A 16,385-nucleotide genomic window follows, 5' to 3' on the forward strand; every position below is an offset into this window, starting at 1 on the left:
TACATATTTATAAAGGATTGTGACATTAAAATAAGAAAATAACTTGGTAATTGCATAAGTTTAGAGCAAAATGTGAAGTAATAAAAAGAAGGAATTAGCAGAAAAGTAAAACTAAAATACGAAGGGCAATTCTATAATTGGGTACCTACATTTCTACACCCCTTGCACACGTAAAACTACTGAATATGTGCACTTAAGTGCCTAAGAAGCATATTTTCAAAGCACTTAGCCTTCCAAAGTACCAAATAAACCTATGGAACTTTGGAAGGCTGCTTTGAAAATATGCCTCAAAATGTACATATACCTGTGAAAGTGCCAGCAGACTGCCTAAGCATTATTCTATAACTCTGCGCTTGAATAACATTTTGTGTAAATCCATGGGGGGAGTAAAGGAATATGAACGAGGCTCCCACTTATGCATGTAAGTTACAGGGTACTGTAAGGTACATGTGCTCCTGCGTCATTTAAGTGATCACAGTTACATCAGGTCTATGGCTGTTGTAACTGCTGACACATAGGTGTTAGGTGTAAATTGCTCCATAAGGGACAATTTTATAACTGGACATCACAAATTTGGCACCTAGATGCAGTAAACTGATTGCTAATTACACAGATTCCGTTGTAGAATACTAGCATAACTTGCCATTTACTCACTTACATTTAGGTGTGCCCACTTATGTCATGAATAATAACCATAAATGTGCACCTAAATGTGACACTTTAGTGCATAACTTACAGTATCCTACAAGTTACATGTGTAAATGTTGGGCATGCCCATATCCTGCCCATGTGCAGGTATGTCCCCTTCTATTTGTGTGCTAAGCGAGTTGTCTGCTGAAATTATAGAATACCACTTATTTTTTTTTATTTGGTGCATTTTTACCCCACATTTTCCCATATGAGCAGGCGCAATGTGGCTTATATTAAATCAAGAGGATATAATACAATACATAGATGGCACAGATTCGGAATGAGTCAAGAGGGGAAGGAACATGGGATGGCATGGGGTAAATGTCACTTAGGGGTGCATTCTATAAATTATGCCTTAAAAAATTGGCACCGAAAAAAATACACTCTATAAGCCGTGCTTAAAGTTAGGCACGGTTTATAGAATACTGCTTAAGCGCAGGGATTATGCATACATTTAGGCACATCCATTAGTACCAATGAAAATGTGGTGCACATGTCCTGCCTAGATTTACACATAAAACTCCCTTATGCTATATTGCATGTGTAACTGGAATCCACGTTCATGCTTTGCCCCAAAATGCCCATTACCTCCCATTTACGTGTTCCCTTTCCAGGACACGTAAAATTTAGGTGCAGATCAGAAGCTAAATTAGTACCAATAGTTATTAAAAAGCCAACTATTGGCACCAATTGGCTCATTATTCAATGTAATTCTGCACGCAAATTGGGTGCATGCCCAAATTTGCGTGCTCAAGTTTTGGCAACTTTTATAGTATTAGGGGGTTAGTGCCCAACTAGCACGTATGTGCACAACTGTAACACTCATGTATAAGTACAAGTATTCTATAGCTTATGTGCACTTTAAGGGCCAGATTCTATATAAAGTGCTGCACCCTACGCCTGGAATAAACTTCCTGAGCCCCTACGTGTTGCCCCATCCTTGGCCACCTTTAAATCTAGACTGAAAGCCCACCTCTTTAACATTGCTTTTGATTCGTAACCACTTGTAACCACTCGCCTCCACCTACCCTCCTCTCCTCCTTCCTGTACACATTAATTGATTTGATTACTTTATTTTTGTCTATTAGATTGTAAGCTCTTTGAGCAGGGACTGTCTTTCTTCTATGTTTGTGCAGCGCTGCGTACGCCTTGTAGCGCTATAGAAATGCTAAATAGTAGTAGTAGTACTAGCATAGTCAATTTACACACGCTAATAAATTGAGTAATAAGCTAACTAGTTATGATAATTGGCTGATAACAACAAATTATCATCACTAATTAGGATTATTCTAAAAAGATGTATGCAAAAATTCTAACATAGGTAGCTGAAAAGGGGGCACAATCATGGGAAGACTGTATGCATGTAAGGGGTGTTAATCACATTTACACACATTTTTACAGAATTCGGGGGAACATGCATACATTTAGGTATGTGCATTTAGACAAGGTTTTCAGTGGCGTAAATGGTCGTGCCTAAATGTACACGCATTCCCCTGGCCTATGCACTATTCTATAAACCGCATCTTACTATAGACATGGTTTATAGAATAGCACTACGTGCATTATTCTAACACACCTATATTTAAGAAGTCTTATATAGAATCCAGCCCTCAGCACATAAAAGTAGGAACAATTTATTGAATGAGATGTCCAATGCTATGAATCTGAAAAATAGATTTATGAAATGAAATATTGTTTATGCAGATCTCAAACCAATGCATCTGAGTAAAAGTTGAAATAGACTTTGTTGTAACATAAGTACATGTGTGATCTAGTATATTTATGGAGAAACAAGCCTTTACCCATATTCTTGATTTAAAGTATCGTCTTTCTTAATTTTGTCTTATAACATATGTTAAAGATTCATTTTTTTTAAATATTTAATCATTTGTGAAAAGATTTCTTACACACATTTTGTTCATTTTCAGGGCAATGTTTCCTTCTTCTGCTCAGAACCACTGACCGTTCCTGTCACATTTCTAAGTACTAGTAGTTATATGATGCTACCTGGAACACCACAACAAGATGAACTGTTCATTGATTTTCAGTTTCGTACATGGAACAGGAAAGGCATTTTGCTGTCTACTAAACTGCATCAAGGATCAGACAATATTCTCCTCTACCTAAGTGATGGAAAACTTAGAATTAATCTTTTTAAACAAGGAAAATCATATACTGACATCCCTACAGGTACTGCACAATCAAGAAGTCTGTTTTGTGTATACCATTAGGAAGCTTTCAACAGGGCTTACTAACATGAGCTGATATTATTCCCTGTGTATATTAAAAGACAAAGAGTTTTGAATTGAAATATTTTTGATTCTAATATAGGACTACACTTTCAAGGGTTCATCAGACTCTGTGTTGTTTACAATACATAGGCATCATGGGTGGAACCTGGGTATCAGGCACACACATCTAGAATCTCCCCCTGGGTGTCACACACAACTTGCATATTGAGTGAATGGAATGCCCGGGGGGGGGGGGGGGGGGCTGAGTGCGACATGTGTGCAGTCAATGGCACCTATGACCGAGGGGAAGCAAGCTACGGTATAGAAGTCAGCCAGAAAAAATAAAGAAGCAGTGATCTTTAGGTGCACAGGGATGGGGTTGTTCCTATGGGTCCTGGGCTGCAGGAGGAGTTTGAGCTGGTCACAAAGGTGCTGAATGGCATCCCTATCAAAGTGGTACCTAGTGAGACACTGTAGGTCAGTGAGGTCTAGGAAACTGCTACGGGGCCTGAAAACTCTGGGACGTGAGTACCTCCTGCGGTGCCTCCCCTCTTCCTCCAACATGTAAGCCACCTGTGCATTTAGTGCCTCCATTTCCCCACACTACAGGTGCAATGCAGTGCCACCAGTGCTCACCTCTCCCTACCAACTTGGTGAAACACAACAGCAAAAAACAGAAGCTGACACTCACTCTAGCACTCATACATATGAATTATGAAAGTTCCAATATGTTAAATGTCTGCTTATTCATGGGGGCCACTATAACAGCACCTTTGCTCCCTACAAGTATCCTTATCATGCTGTCAAAGTCTGAGGTTAGTCACTGTTACTTTGTTTTCATGATTCAGAACTTGAATCGTAGAAGACGAACACCAGAAAATCACTGTCATCAGCACGGGCACTACAAGCAATGAGACTACAAATTAGCCTACAGCAAAACTCATATTTTTTTCTCTTTTAGTGGCTCTACTGCTCTGTGCTTGTTGGTTAACTTCCTGCCATAGCACGTAACAGTAACACTTCACTTGCCATTATACCCACACTAGCCCACTCCTCAAGTCACTTCACTGGCTCCCTGACCGCTTCCGCATTCAGTTTAAACTTCTCGTACTGACCTTTAAATGCATCCACTCTGCAGCCCCCCATTACCTCTCATCTCTCATCTCTCCCTACATTCCTCCCCGTGAACTCCGCTCACTGGACAAATCTCTCTTGTTGTCCTCCTTCTCCTCCACTGCTAACTCCAGGCTTCGCTCCTTTTCTCTTGCGGCACCTTATGCCTGGAATAGACTTCCTGGACCTATACGTCTAGCTCCATCTCTACCTGTTTTCAAATCTATGCTGAAAACCCACCTTTTCATTGCTGCTTTTGGCTCCTAGCCACAATTGCCCTCCCCTTGTCCCTTCCTCCCTTCTCACCCATTACTTCCCTCACCTGTAACTGTCTTGTCTGTCTGTATTATTTAGATTGTAAGCTTTTTTGAGCAGGGACTGTCTCTTTGTATCAGGTGTTCAGCGCTGCATGCGTCTGGTAGTGCTATACAAATGCTAATAATAATAATAGATCTATATGAAGCTGATTCACTCCTCAGAAGCAAGTTCTTCTAGCAGACTGTTAACTATGTCTAAGCCAACATCAGACAGTTGAACACTGTAAGTGTGATATAGCCCTGGACATGCTTTTGAGAGATTATGGGACTCGTTTTCGAAAGAGAACATCCAAAAAATGACATTAACCCACAGATGGATGTATTTCTCACAAAAACATCCAAATTACTATTTTCAAAACCCATGTTTTTAAATGCTGTCCATTTGCACTGCATCCAAATCACATGGGGGCATGTTAAGGGTGGTATTTTTACATTTTTCTGCCATAATGGAACAAAACAAAACGTCCAGGGCTAGACTTTTTGGTCTAGACTTGTTTAATATCGACTAAGCCACAAAAAAGTACACTAAATGACCAGTTGACCACTGGAGGAATAAAGGAATAACACACCCTTATTCCCCCAGTGGTCACTGACCCCCCCCCCCCTCTCACCTCCCAAAAATGTGAATGAAACAGTACATACCAGCCTCTATGATAGCTTCAGATGTTATGGCCAGTCCCATTGGAGCATCAAGCAGGTTCTCTGGAGTAGCCTAGTGGTTAGTGCAGTACACTGTACAGAAGGGGACCCAGGCACATAATCCACTCTAATTTGCTATGGATAGTGTCAGCTCCCAAAAACCCACCAAAAACCTACTGTACCCACATATAGGTGACCCATGCAGGCATAAGAGCTACTGTAATGGTGTATAGTTGGGTACAGTAAGTTTTTGGTGGGCTTTGGAGGGCTCACCATACAATATAAGGGGGCAAGGGTGAGATTTGACCCTAGGACCTTTTATTTGAATTCTACTGCAGTGCCCTCTAGTGTTCCACTGCTCTGCTGGGATGTCTTTGTGGCCACCCTACTAAGACTGCTGACTCCTCCCACATCCCAATGGCTTGATTTTGTGTGTTTTTCACTTGGACAGTTTTTGCTTTTTTGAAAATGGTTCAAAGAGATAGACATACTAAGCACAAAACATCTAGGAAGTGACTGTTTTCAAAACAAAAAGAGGGAAATTTTTCAAGTTCGAAAATGTCCGTGTTCAACACTTGATTTTTACACTTTTCCAGCAAAACGTCTAAAGTTGAATGTAGACATCGTATCAGAAAGCCCCAAATTACACACATAAACCTACACATCCACTTGTAGCTATATTTTCTACTTTCATACCTGCCCAGGGATAATACAGGACTGCACTAGGAGGTCCTATTACCAAGCTGCGGTAAAAAGGGTGCTATTGTAGCAGCAGGGGGTCGTTTTTGCCACTCATGAGGGCCCTTTTTACCACAGCAGGTAAAAAGACCCTAAAAAAAGACATGGCCATGCAGTGAGATTATTCTTGCTGCATGGCCATTTGGGGAGCACTTACCGCCACCCATTGAGATGGTGGTAAGGGCTCCTGTGGTAACCAGACAGCAATTACTGTCAAGTTAGTGACGCTCTAGAAATTATTTTCTGTAGCACCAGAAACGGTGCATGCTTGGGGCACAACTACTGTCAGTGGCCGCGTTGAGTCAATGGTAGTTCCGGGTTGTTGCGTGGCAAACTTTTAGTAAAAGGGTCCCTATGTGCATTGTGAAAAAAAGCCATGAAAACTCTATTATATCTCTTTAAATCTTGTGAATTAACTCAAAATGCTATATAATGATATAAAGTTATTTTCCCCAAGGTGGTCAATTAATACTCAAGGAGGAGGCAAAAATTGGGCAAGTATGATCAGCAGTAGAAGCACAGGAGTCTAAGGGGGTCTTCTACTACAGGTTAGCACATGCTATCTGTCATAGGACCCATTTTATTCCTATGGTCCATGCTGTAGATTACATGCACTAATCTTTAGTAAAAGACTTCTTAAGTAACTAGCATTTCATGCCACCATTTTGACTACTCCTCAGTTTAACAACTTTTAACGAAAGTTGTTTACACATAAAGAATGAAATATTTGTTTCCTTTCTTTATCCCATTTTCTTATTGCTTCCCTTGGAAAAGGATTTGATCAGTGATTTTGAACATATTTAAATAAGGCAGTGAGATAATAAATGTTAAAGGGGTTTTTATTTCCTTGCTCTAAGTTTAAATTAACTTTGTAGCTAGAGCATGTCCAGTCCACATTTTTTTTTCTATTCAATTCTAGATACAGGTAGCATCACGAGGGCAGCTCTGCATATCTGCAAATGAATAATGAGATTATAGCATTCTGTAATTAAACTGACAAAATGTCTTTCTTCTAAAATCCTGCAGAAAGCTGGTTTCTCGCATTTGAGGAAATATCTCTTTGTGCTACGGTTTTATAATGTAGGATGTTCTTACTTTTGGGACCCTTTTGCTAAGCTGTACTAGCAAATGGGCTTAGTGTGCCTTAAGGAGGGACTTTCCTGCACAGTAAGCCCATTTCTTGCTATTTTTTGTATTAGCATGTGACTATTTACAAAAATTAACTCATGATACTGCATCCTTTCTGTATTAATAGCCACACACTAATTTGCCCATTAGTGCATGGCCATTAGCACATAAGCCCCTACCACCACCTATTTTATAGGCAGTAAGGGCTCACACGCTAACCATGCGCTAATCAGTTAGCATGTGGCGATGTAGCTATGCTAACTAGTTACTACAGAGCATGCCCACTCTTGTAGCACATGTGAATCCCAAAATTACCATGGGATGCCTGAGCTCTCCCCACAATAAGGTATTTATAGCTGTGTTAGGGTTACCATATGGCTCCAGAAAAAGGAGGACGGATTGAGCCAGCCGGGTTTTACTTCCATTGCTTTCAATGGAAAGCAATTGTTTTCAATGGAATTGAGCCAGCTGGGTTTTACTTCCATTGCTTTCAATGGAAGTAAAACCCGGCTGGCTCAATCCGTCCTCCTTTTTCTGGAGCCATATGGTAACCCTAGCTGTGGTAAGCTTAGAAAAAGGACCCCTAAGGTTTTGCTCTAAGAAGTGGTGGTAAGTCCAACACAGGCTTACCACATGCTAATCTGGAGCAACCGCTGGCCCAATGCAGGCACTGTAGTTCCAGCCCCAGTGTGCACCATTTCTTGTGCTGGGGAAAAAAGGGCTGTATTTTTTAGTTCACCGCTAACCCAGCAGTAATTGACAACGCCGCACACTACCCGGTTACCGCCGAGGTAGTGTGGGAGCCTTTACTGCCACCTCAGTGGGTGGTGGTAAGTGCTTCCCCTCACATGGCCACATAGTAAGAGCAATCTTATCATATGGCTATGGCTATTTTCTGCCTTTTTTTACGTGCTGAAGTAAAAAGGGCCGAAATGCAAAATGGCTCCTGTCATTAGACAGGGCCCTTTTTACCGCAGATTGGTAAAAGGACCCAAAAAATGTGATAAATTTTGTACTTACTGAATGGTTAATGCAAAAATTACCATGCAGGTAGTGCAAAGACTGTGCAGTAAATGCAGGGAACATGCACAGCACCTTTCTTCCATTTATGGCAGAGGCAAAAGGATACCACAGAGTCATCACATTGCATGTTGTGCCAGATAGCTTGGAAGCATACATACTATCAGGCACCACAAGTACCACTGTGTGGGCCAAGACTGGAAAAAAAATAAAAAAACATCCAGCACCAAGCTAAAGTAGAGAAACCCAACCCACATTACCCATTCTCCTCTCCCAATTCTTCTCTCCATCCGAAGACGAAAGTGCCCTCCATCTACCCCGACCCACAACACAAGCAATGGCTCCCTGTTAGACCTGTACCCACTCAAGACAGGACTTCTGACTCCCCAAAATCTTGACCCTGCCTGCTTCAGGAAAAACCCCAACCACTGCCAGAAAACGCTCTTTCATGGAAACCCTCCCCCCATGCCCAACTGTTCCTTCACCCACTTGCTTGTGAATGTAGCCATCAAAGTCCTTCTCTGGTGCCTCACAAGTCAGTGCTTCCCTCAAAATGACACCTGCTCCCTAGTGTTAGTCTCATGAGATTACATGTGGGGGTCATCTATCTATATAAAGAAGGATGACCCCTTAGCAGTAGTACCAAGGCACCACCACTAGACAGCAGGAGACAATGTGATGAAGGAAGCACTGACTAGGTGGCAGTGGAGAGGGACCACTGCCCTAATTGCTACATTACTGTATTGGAGGATTCCCGGGTAGAGTTGGGCATAGTGGGGTTCCATGGTGGTGTGGAGTGAGTGGGGTGCAGACTTGGAGGATCAGGAGACCTGACTTGGGGGGATAAGAAGGGCTGACTTGGTGTGTGTGGGTCTTCTAACAGGGAGCTATTGCTTGTATTGGGGGTCAGATGGGGGGGGGGGTACTTCTGACTTGGGAGTGTGGGGGGAATCGGGAGGGTCAGCATTACGTTTTGGCAGCCACACTACCAGCTTGCCAATAGCACAGCTGCACTAACTGTCACCTCAAGAAGATGTAATTGTGCTATTGGAAATCCTGACATTTAGCAAGGTCAGCCACTCCTTCACCTGCTCACATCATGTCCAGATCCCACCCAGTCCCGTGTTAGGCAGCTAATGTGTGGTTTTTAATGTAATGGCTCCCTTTTTAGCACAGCAGACAGTATCACAGGCTCGCATTACTGTCTACCATGCTGAAAACCCTGCATTAGATGCTTAACTCAGCTTAACAAAAGGGCCCCTTAGTATCTACACCACATATATCAGTTTCTTGTGCATAGAAGGATAAGTTATAAAATATACATTTTTGAGTATAACTTGATTTTTAATTGTTGTTAATCCATTTCATCTATTGATTTATGCTATTATTTATATATTTTCAGTTCATATCTAATGTTTAATTTATATTTCTCAATTTAGTTCTGGTCCTCTGAGACAGGTGTTTAGCTGAAATGTGGCTGTATTGGGTCATCATTCAATTGACATAGTCAAGAGATTGTACATCTGGATCTGAATAAATCATTTGGTGGGCTTTTGCGTAGGTATCCCTTTTCAGGTTGCCATCACTCCTTCATTTCTTGTACTATTTTCAGGAACATTTCCTCTTTTACTGTGAAACTTAATACAAATATTTAACCAACTGAAAATAATAAGAAACAGCATAAGGAATGTCAAGTCAAATGCAAAGCGCTGAAAAGGAAGGCAAAGAGGGACTTTGAAAAAAAGATTGTGTTGAAGGCAAATAACACATAGTAAAAAATATTTTAGGTATATTAAAAGCAGGGGTGATCAGGGAAGACAAAGCCTTAGTGGACCGAATTCTTTGCTTCGGTCTTCACCGAGGAAGATTTGGGAGAGATACTGGTGCCAGAAATGGTATTCAAAGCTGACGAGTTGGAGAAACTGAATGAAATCTCTATAGACCTAGAGGATATAATGGGGCCATTTGACAAATTGAAGAGTAGCAAATCTCCTGGACTGGATGGTATTTATCCCAGAGTACTGGTAGAAATGAAAAATGAACTTGCAGAACTATTGTTAGTAATATGTAATTTATCCTTAAAATCAAGCGTGGTACTAGAAGATTGGATGGTGGCCAATGTAACTCCGATTTTTAAAAAAGGTTCCAAGGGAGATCTGGGAAATTATAGACCGGTGAGTCTAACATCGGTGCCGGGCAAAATGGTAGAGACTATTATAAAGAACAAAGTTACAGAACATATTCAAAAGCATGGATTAATGAGACAAAGCCAACATGGATTTAGTGAAGGGAAATCTTGCCTCACCAATCTATTACATTTCTTTGAAGGAGTAACCCAACATGTGGATAAAGGTGAGCCAGTTGATATTGTGTATCTGGATTTTCAGAAGGTGTTTGACAAAGTACCTCATGAAAGACTCCAGAAGAAATTGGAGAGTCATGGGATAGGAGGTAGCGGATTAAAACTGGTTAAAAGATAGAAAACAGAGTGTAAGGTTAAATGGTCAGTATTCTCAATGGAGCAGGGTAATTAGTGGGGTTCCTCAGGGGTCTTTGCTGGGACCGCTGCTTTTTAACATATTTATAAATGACCTAGAGATGGGAGTAACTAGTGAGGTAATTAAATTTGCTAACAATTCAAAGTTATTCAAAGTAGTTAAATCGCGGGAAGATTGTGAAAAATTACAAGAGGACCTTACGAGACTGGGAGACTGGACGTCTAAATGGCAGATGACGTTTAATCTGAGCAAGTACAAAGTGATGCATGTGGGAAAAAGGAACCCAAATTATAGCTACGTCATGCAAGGTTCCACATTAGGAGTCACCGACCAAGAAAGGGATCTAGGTGTCGTTGTTGATGATACGTTGAAACCTTTTGCTCAGTTTGCTGTGGTGGCTAAGAAAGCAAATAGAATGTTAGATATTATTAGGAAAGGAATGGAAAACAAAAATGAGGACATTATAGTGCTTCTGTATTGCTCCATGGTGTGACCGCACCTCAAATATTGTGTTCAATTCTGGTCGCCGCATCTGAAAAAAGATATATTGGAATTAGAAATGGTGCAGAGAAGGGCGACAAAAATGATAAAGGGAATGGGATGACTTTCCTAAGAGGAAAGGAAAGGCTAAAGCGATTGGGGCTCTTCAGCTTGGAGAAAAGGCAGATGAGGGGAGAAATGATAGAGGTCTATAAAATAATAAGTGGAGTGTAACGGGTAGACGTGAAGCATCTGTTTACGCTTTCCAAAAATACTAGGACTAGGGGGCATACGATGAAGCTACAAAGTAGTAAATGTAAAATGAATAGGAGAAATTTTCTTCACTCAACGTGTAATTCAACTCTGGAATTTGTTGCCTGAAAATGTGGTAAAGGAGGTTAGCTTAGCAGAGTTTAAAAAAGGTTTGGACAGCTTCCTAAAGGAAAATTCCACAGACCATTATAAAATTGGACTTGTGGAAAATCCACTATTTCTGGGTTAAGCAGCATAAAATGTTTTGTACTTTTGGGGGGGATCTTGCCAAGTATTTGTGACCTGGATTGGCCACTGTTGGAAACAGGATACTGGGCTTGATGGACCTTTGGTCTGTCCCAGTATGGCAATACTTATGTACTTACGTACTTAATAATAAGTATCCTTGCTTGAAAGGCATATGAACCTTCATTCATTAACTAGTGCCACCTACTCAGAAGCAATAACTTCAACACTTTCTTTAACTTTTGATCAGTTGTTTACAATACTCTTTAGACATTTTGGCCCATTTTTTCATATAGAACTGTTTCAACTCTGACATTTGCATACACAACTCACTTCAGATCTTGCCACAACATTTCAATGAGGGTTAAATTGTGATTTTGAATTTGTCAGACCAAATCATAAAATCTTTTCTTCTTCAGTTATTCTGTAGTGGAATTATTTAAATGTCTAGGATTGTTGTCTTATTGAATGACCAAATTTTGGATCAGGCCATGGACGGATAGCTTGACATGCTCTAGAATTTTTGAGACAAATCAAATTTTAAAGTTCAATCAAAGATAGCAAGCCAAACTGGTTCAGATTCAGCAAAGCAACTCCACATCATGTTATTGAGATGAGGTGAGACTACTGCCATGGATAGAGGACATGCACCTTGATGTTCTCTGTGAATCTGAACACTCGATGATATGGGGAAACAGAAGGGGAAGGTCAGGACTTAATGGACTGTGTTTTCTCCTTTTCCTTTTCCAGGACACATAGAGCAGTTTGTTTTGCAAGTTGTTCAACTGTAGTCTACTCTGCTGACTGCCACAACAGAAGACAGCAAGGAACTTGAAGCATCTCAGAACTGTTGGTGGCCACACCACAAGATTCAGTGTCAGAAGGGAGTGTGATGCAGTGGTAGTAAGAGACGGTGCACTGAGTTCATCAGATGGTGCTGGAGAAACTTTGATTCAGTTTGGTTCAGGGAAGACATGTTCTATCCTTAGATTCACCTGGAATGTCTATTTGAGTGAAAACACCAGATCTTTGCACAGGAAAGACCACTAGAGTCATTGCGAGGAATGATCAGGGCACAGGTCAGCTTTGGTTGTCAAAATCTGCTCAGATAACTTTGGGCTCCATGTGAAGGGCATTCGTGGCCTCAAATGGCAATTTAAATAAGAGGTTTGATGAACCAATTACCCTGACTAATGATTTTGAAGAGAAATATAAGGTCTATGATAATGCTTTGGTGGACCATGCTTCTGAAATTGAAGGTCTTGAAAGGAGCTTGTGGACGTTTCCAATTTGTCTCAAACCTTAGTTAAGGAAAATTGAAGATTGATCATCATACTTGAAAATTTGGAGACTTGCCAAAGAAGATTTAAATTGAGAATGCTGAATTTTCCTCAAAGTCCTGTGGTTTCAGCTAGAGAAATGTTTTAAAACTTGAAGTACTGAACTTTTGTCCTGAGGCATTATGCCCATAAAGGAGATATATTATCTTCCTATTAAAAAGCATTCTATCTCTGAACGACATAGTCAAATTGACTCTCAAGTTGTGGCTGAGAGTTTGGATATTTCTCAGATATTACAGACTTTATTAGAGGCTGAGACTGTGCCTAGTACGTTGGTGGTGGTATTCAGTGCATATTTTCTAGCAACAAAAAGGTGCCGGTACTCAAATGGCAGGCCACCCTTCAGGGGTGGGAGTGATCACTGAGGGACCCACCCCACGATAGCCAGGCCCCCTGCAACCAGTAACATAATCTATGATAAGGCAGAATTGTTGTATAGAGCCTGAGCTCTTTCATTAAAACTTGGAGACCATGGGTCAATTTTAGCAGACAATGGAAAAGGTGCCGGTACTCAGTACCCCCAAGAACCCCCTCAAAAAAAGCCCTGGTGGTATTTGCCCTGGCTATAGAACAGATCTATTTTTCAAGTGTTATTTCCGCAAGCATGATATTACCTTTTTAGGTTTTAAGTTCTCTATTTTTCCTGATATATCTAAATCCATGCAGAGTAAATGTCCCTCCATGGATTTACATATGACCCATCTGGAGCTCAGTTCTCCCCCCCCCCCCCCCCCTGTAAATGTCTCAAATTTTCACAGGAACAGTTATGTTTTTGTGAATTTTGACCGACTGAAAAAGTTTATTTCTAATAAAATAGTGAAGTCTGATTATGAGCATCGATATGTAGTTACAGTGATATGCAAGAATTATCTCTTTGTGCTCTATTGTTCTTTAACAGAGATTTCTTTACCACATATCTTTCTCTTGTTTTCTTCCTCAGAACTATGATCTAAAAGATTTTCCCAGTATGATATTTTGTCTACTTTTTGTTTCTGGTATTGTAATACTTTTGGTTCATTTGGAAAGTCATTGCTTATCATTGTTTTAATATATACATTATTATATATTGAAATTTCAATAAATACAAATTTTTAAAAACATGTATCTCCATCACCATTTCACAATCAATTTGAGCTTCTTACTTGGTACCAGTGGCGTTCCTAGAGGGGCGGACACCCGGGGCGGTGCCCCGCCCCCTGGGTGCATGCCGCTGGGGGGGGTGCTCGTTCGCTGCAGCTCCCTCTGCCCCGGAATAGGAAGTAACCTGTTCCGGGGCAGAGGGAGCTGCAGCGAACGAGAGAAGTCACCTTTTGATTCATTTGTTCAGTAAACATTATTTCAGAAGTCTTGTGGGTCATCCAGGTGCTCTTCAACAAACCTGAGGCAAGCAGCAATGTTCTTTCCAGAAGTTGTGCTTTTGTTTGTATTTTTTGTAGCTATTTTTTAATGAGCACAGTTTGTATATAGATAGTTCCTAATAGTTGGCATATGAAACCTCATTTCAGCTGCAGTGAACGAAGACTGCAGGTATTTCAATATTAGTCTGGAAACCTTTGTAACTTTGTGGATGTTATTTTCAGTTTGCTCTAAGCACAATTTTGGCAGGACACTTTCTCCTGATTAGAGTCACTTTAAATTCAACATTTTCCATTCGCAAGCTGACTGTGGATGGATGGTCTTGAATTCCTGTCCAGATAGATGAGCATCAACTACAATTTTTCATAGGTCCTGTCAAATTTATTTTGATCATGGCATAAAGAATTTCCAATAACATTTATGGTAAGACCAACTCTAACATTTATGGTTACATATAGGACAGGATACCCGTGGAGGGGCATAATCGAACGGGGCGCCCAAGTTTTCCTGAGGGCGTCCTCGCAAGACGTCCGCACAAAGGGGTAGGGAAACCTGTATTATTGAAACAAGATGGACGTCCATCTTTCGTTTCGATAATACGGTCGGGGATGCCCAAATCTCAACATTTAGGTCAACCTTAGAGATGTTTGTCCCCGGTTTTCGGCCATAATGGAAACCGAGGACGCCCATCTCAGAAACGACCAAATCCAAACCATTTGGTCGTGGGAGAAACCAGCATTCATAGTGTACTGGTCCCCCTGACATGCCAGGACACTAACCGGGCACCCTAGGGGGCACTGCAGTGGTCTTCAGAAATTGCTCCCAGGTGTATAGCTCCCTTACCTTGGATGCTGAGCCCCCTCAACCCCCCCCCCCCCCACCAATAGCCTTAGGGTTGAAGGGGGACACCTACATATGGGTACAGTGGTTTTCTGGTGGGTTTTGAAGGGCTCACATTTACCACCACAAGTGTAACAGGTAGGAGGGGGATGGGCCTGGGTCCGCCTGCCTGAAGTGCACTGCACCCACTAAAACTGCTCCAGGTACCTACATACTGGAGCTGGGCATGACATTTTGAGGCTGGCAAAAAATATTTTAGAAGTTTTTTTAAGGGGGGGGGGGGAGGTTAGTGACCACTGGGGGAGTAAGGGGAGGTCATCCCCAGATCAGGATATGTTGAATTCCTCTTGTAATTACAAAAGGCTCTTCCAAACATAAAGCCTTTTGTAAAATACATAAAAGGACGTACAGGGGTGCATGCATCAAGTGGGAACAGCAATTTCAGAAATGGAGATGCTGAATAAAGCAGTTGTCCCCAACTCATACCCGCTATGCAGTAAATAGGTCAGTGGTGGTATCAAGTTCCTCACCCACCGCAGACACCCCTGACACGCACTATACCCGCTTCTTCCACCTCTGGACCTCTGCATAACACTTCTTACATCCATTACCCTCTCCCAGACCTCCAATATCACCTCATACATCCTCCAACCCTTTTATATTGAGAAGATAGGGGGAATATAAGGGTAGTACAAGCTTCCGTTGTGAAGTCCAGGGAAGACTATAGAGTATAAGAGGTTCTGTGGGGGCTCCAGGAAGTGAGGATATGGTATGGCTGCTGTCATCAGTTTCTGCACTTACCCCTTGCTTAAGCCCCTCCCCCCCAGACCTTAACTGGGAATTGGCATTTGTGCTTACCTCAAGGCTGGTGCAAAAACCAACATGGATTTTTAAAATTTTAGATGAATGTTTCCGTTGTAAACTGGGAAATACATTTCTCTGTTTGGAGCATTCCAAAATTAATTATACCCTGCCATTCTCCAGCTATATCTCCTTTAAATCTCTGCATCCCAAGGAGTATACAGTTTCAAATAACATATTATTTACCCATTTAGATGTTTATGAATGACCTCCTATATGTGTTTGATAATATATGACACATTACAAGTTAAAAATATGTGTTCCTATTTTTATTTTTTTTAGCAGAGATTATGCAGTATGTTTCTTTATGTAGGGATCCTTTTACTAAGGTGTGCTAACAGATTAAGGATAAGACGTCTATAGGAATGTAATGGGTTTAGTGCACCTTAGTGAAATAACCCCATATATGTTAAAGAATATATTGCCTCCTTTTTCTTTGGATGTAACTAAAATATTACCATATCTTTAGTACTATGCATACCCATTAGTATATGAACCCTTAGTTTTTTTTAACATATTTGCTTTTATCTCAGATGTATGTTTACAAAACATGCATTGCAATATAGCTGTGACTAATGAAGAATGAAAAATTAAGTAACCGTTTTGTAAATTACATTATTTCTCCTTGCCATAAAA

At 41.0% G+C, this 16,385-nt stretch overlaps 1 protein-coding gene across 1 annotated transcript in view; it reads left to right on the top strand.

The window, feature by feature from the left end:
• LOC115463266 (contactin-associated protein-like 4) overlaps window positions 1-16,385 on the top strand; it is a 1,024,538-nt gene that overhangs the window by 451,964 nt on the left and 556,189 nt on the right. The window contains 1 exon segment of the mRNA XM_030193620.1: window positions 2,619-2,880. Within this exon segment, the coding sequence (XP_030049480.1) occupies window positions 2,619-2,880 (262 nt within the window).

This window comes from Microcaecilia unicolor, chromosome 2 (assembly GCF_901765095.1).
Source record: "Microcaecilia unicolor chromosome 2, aMicUni1.1, whole genome shotgun sequence".
Taxonomy (NCBI): Eukaryota; Metazoa; Chordata; class Amphibia; order Gymnophiona; family Siphonopidae; genus Microcaecilia; species Microcaecilia unicolor.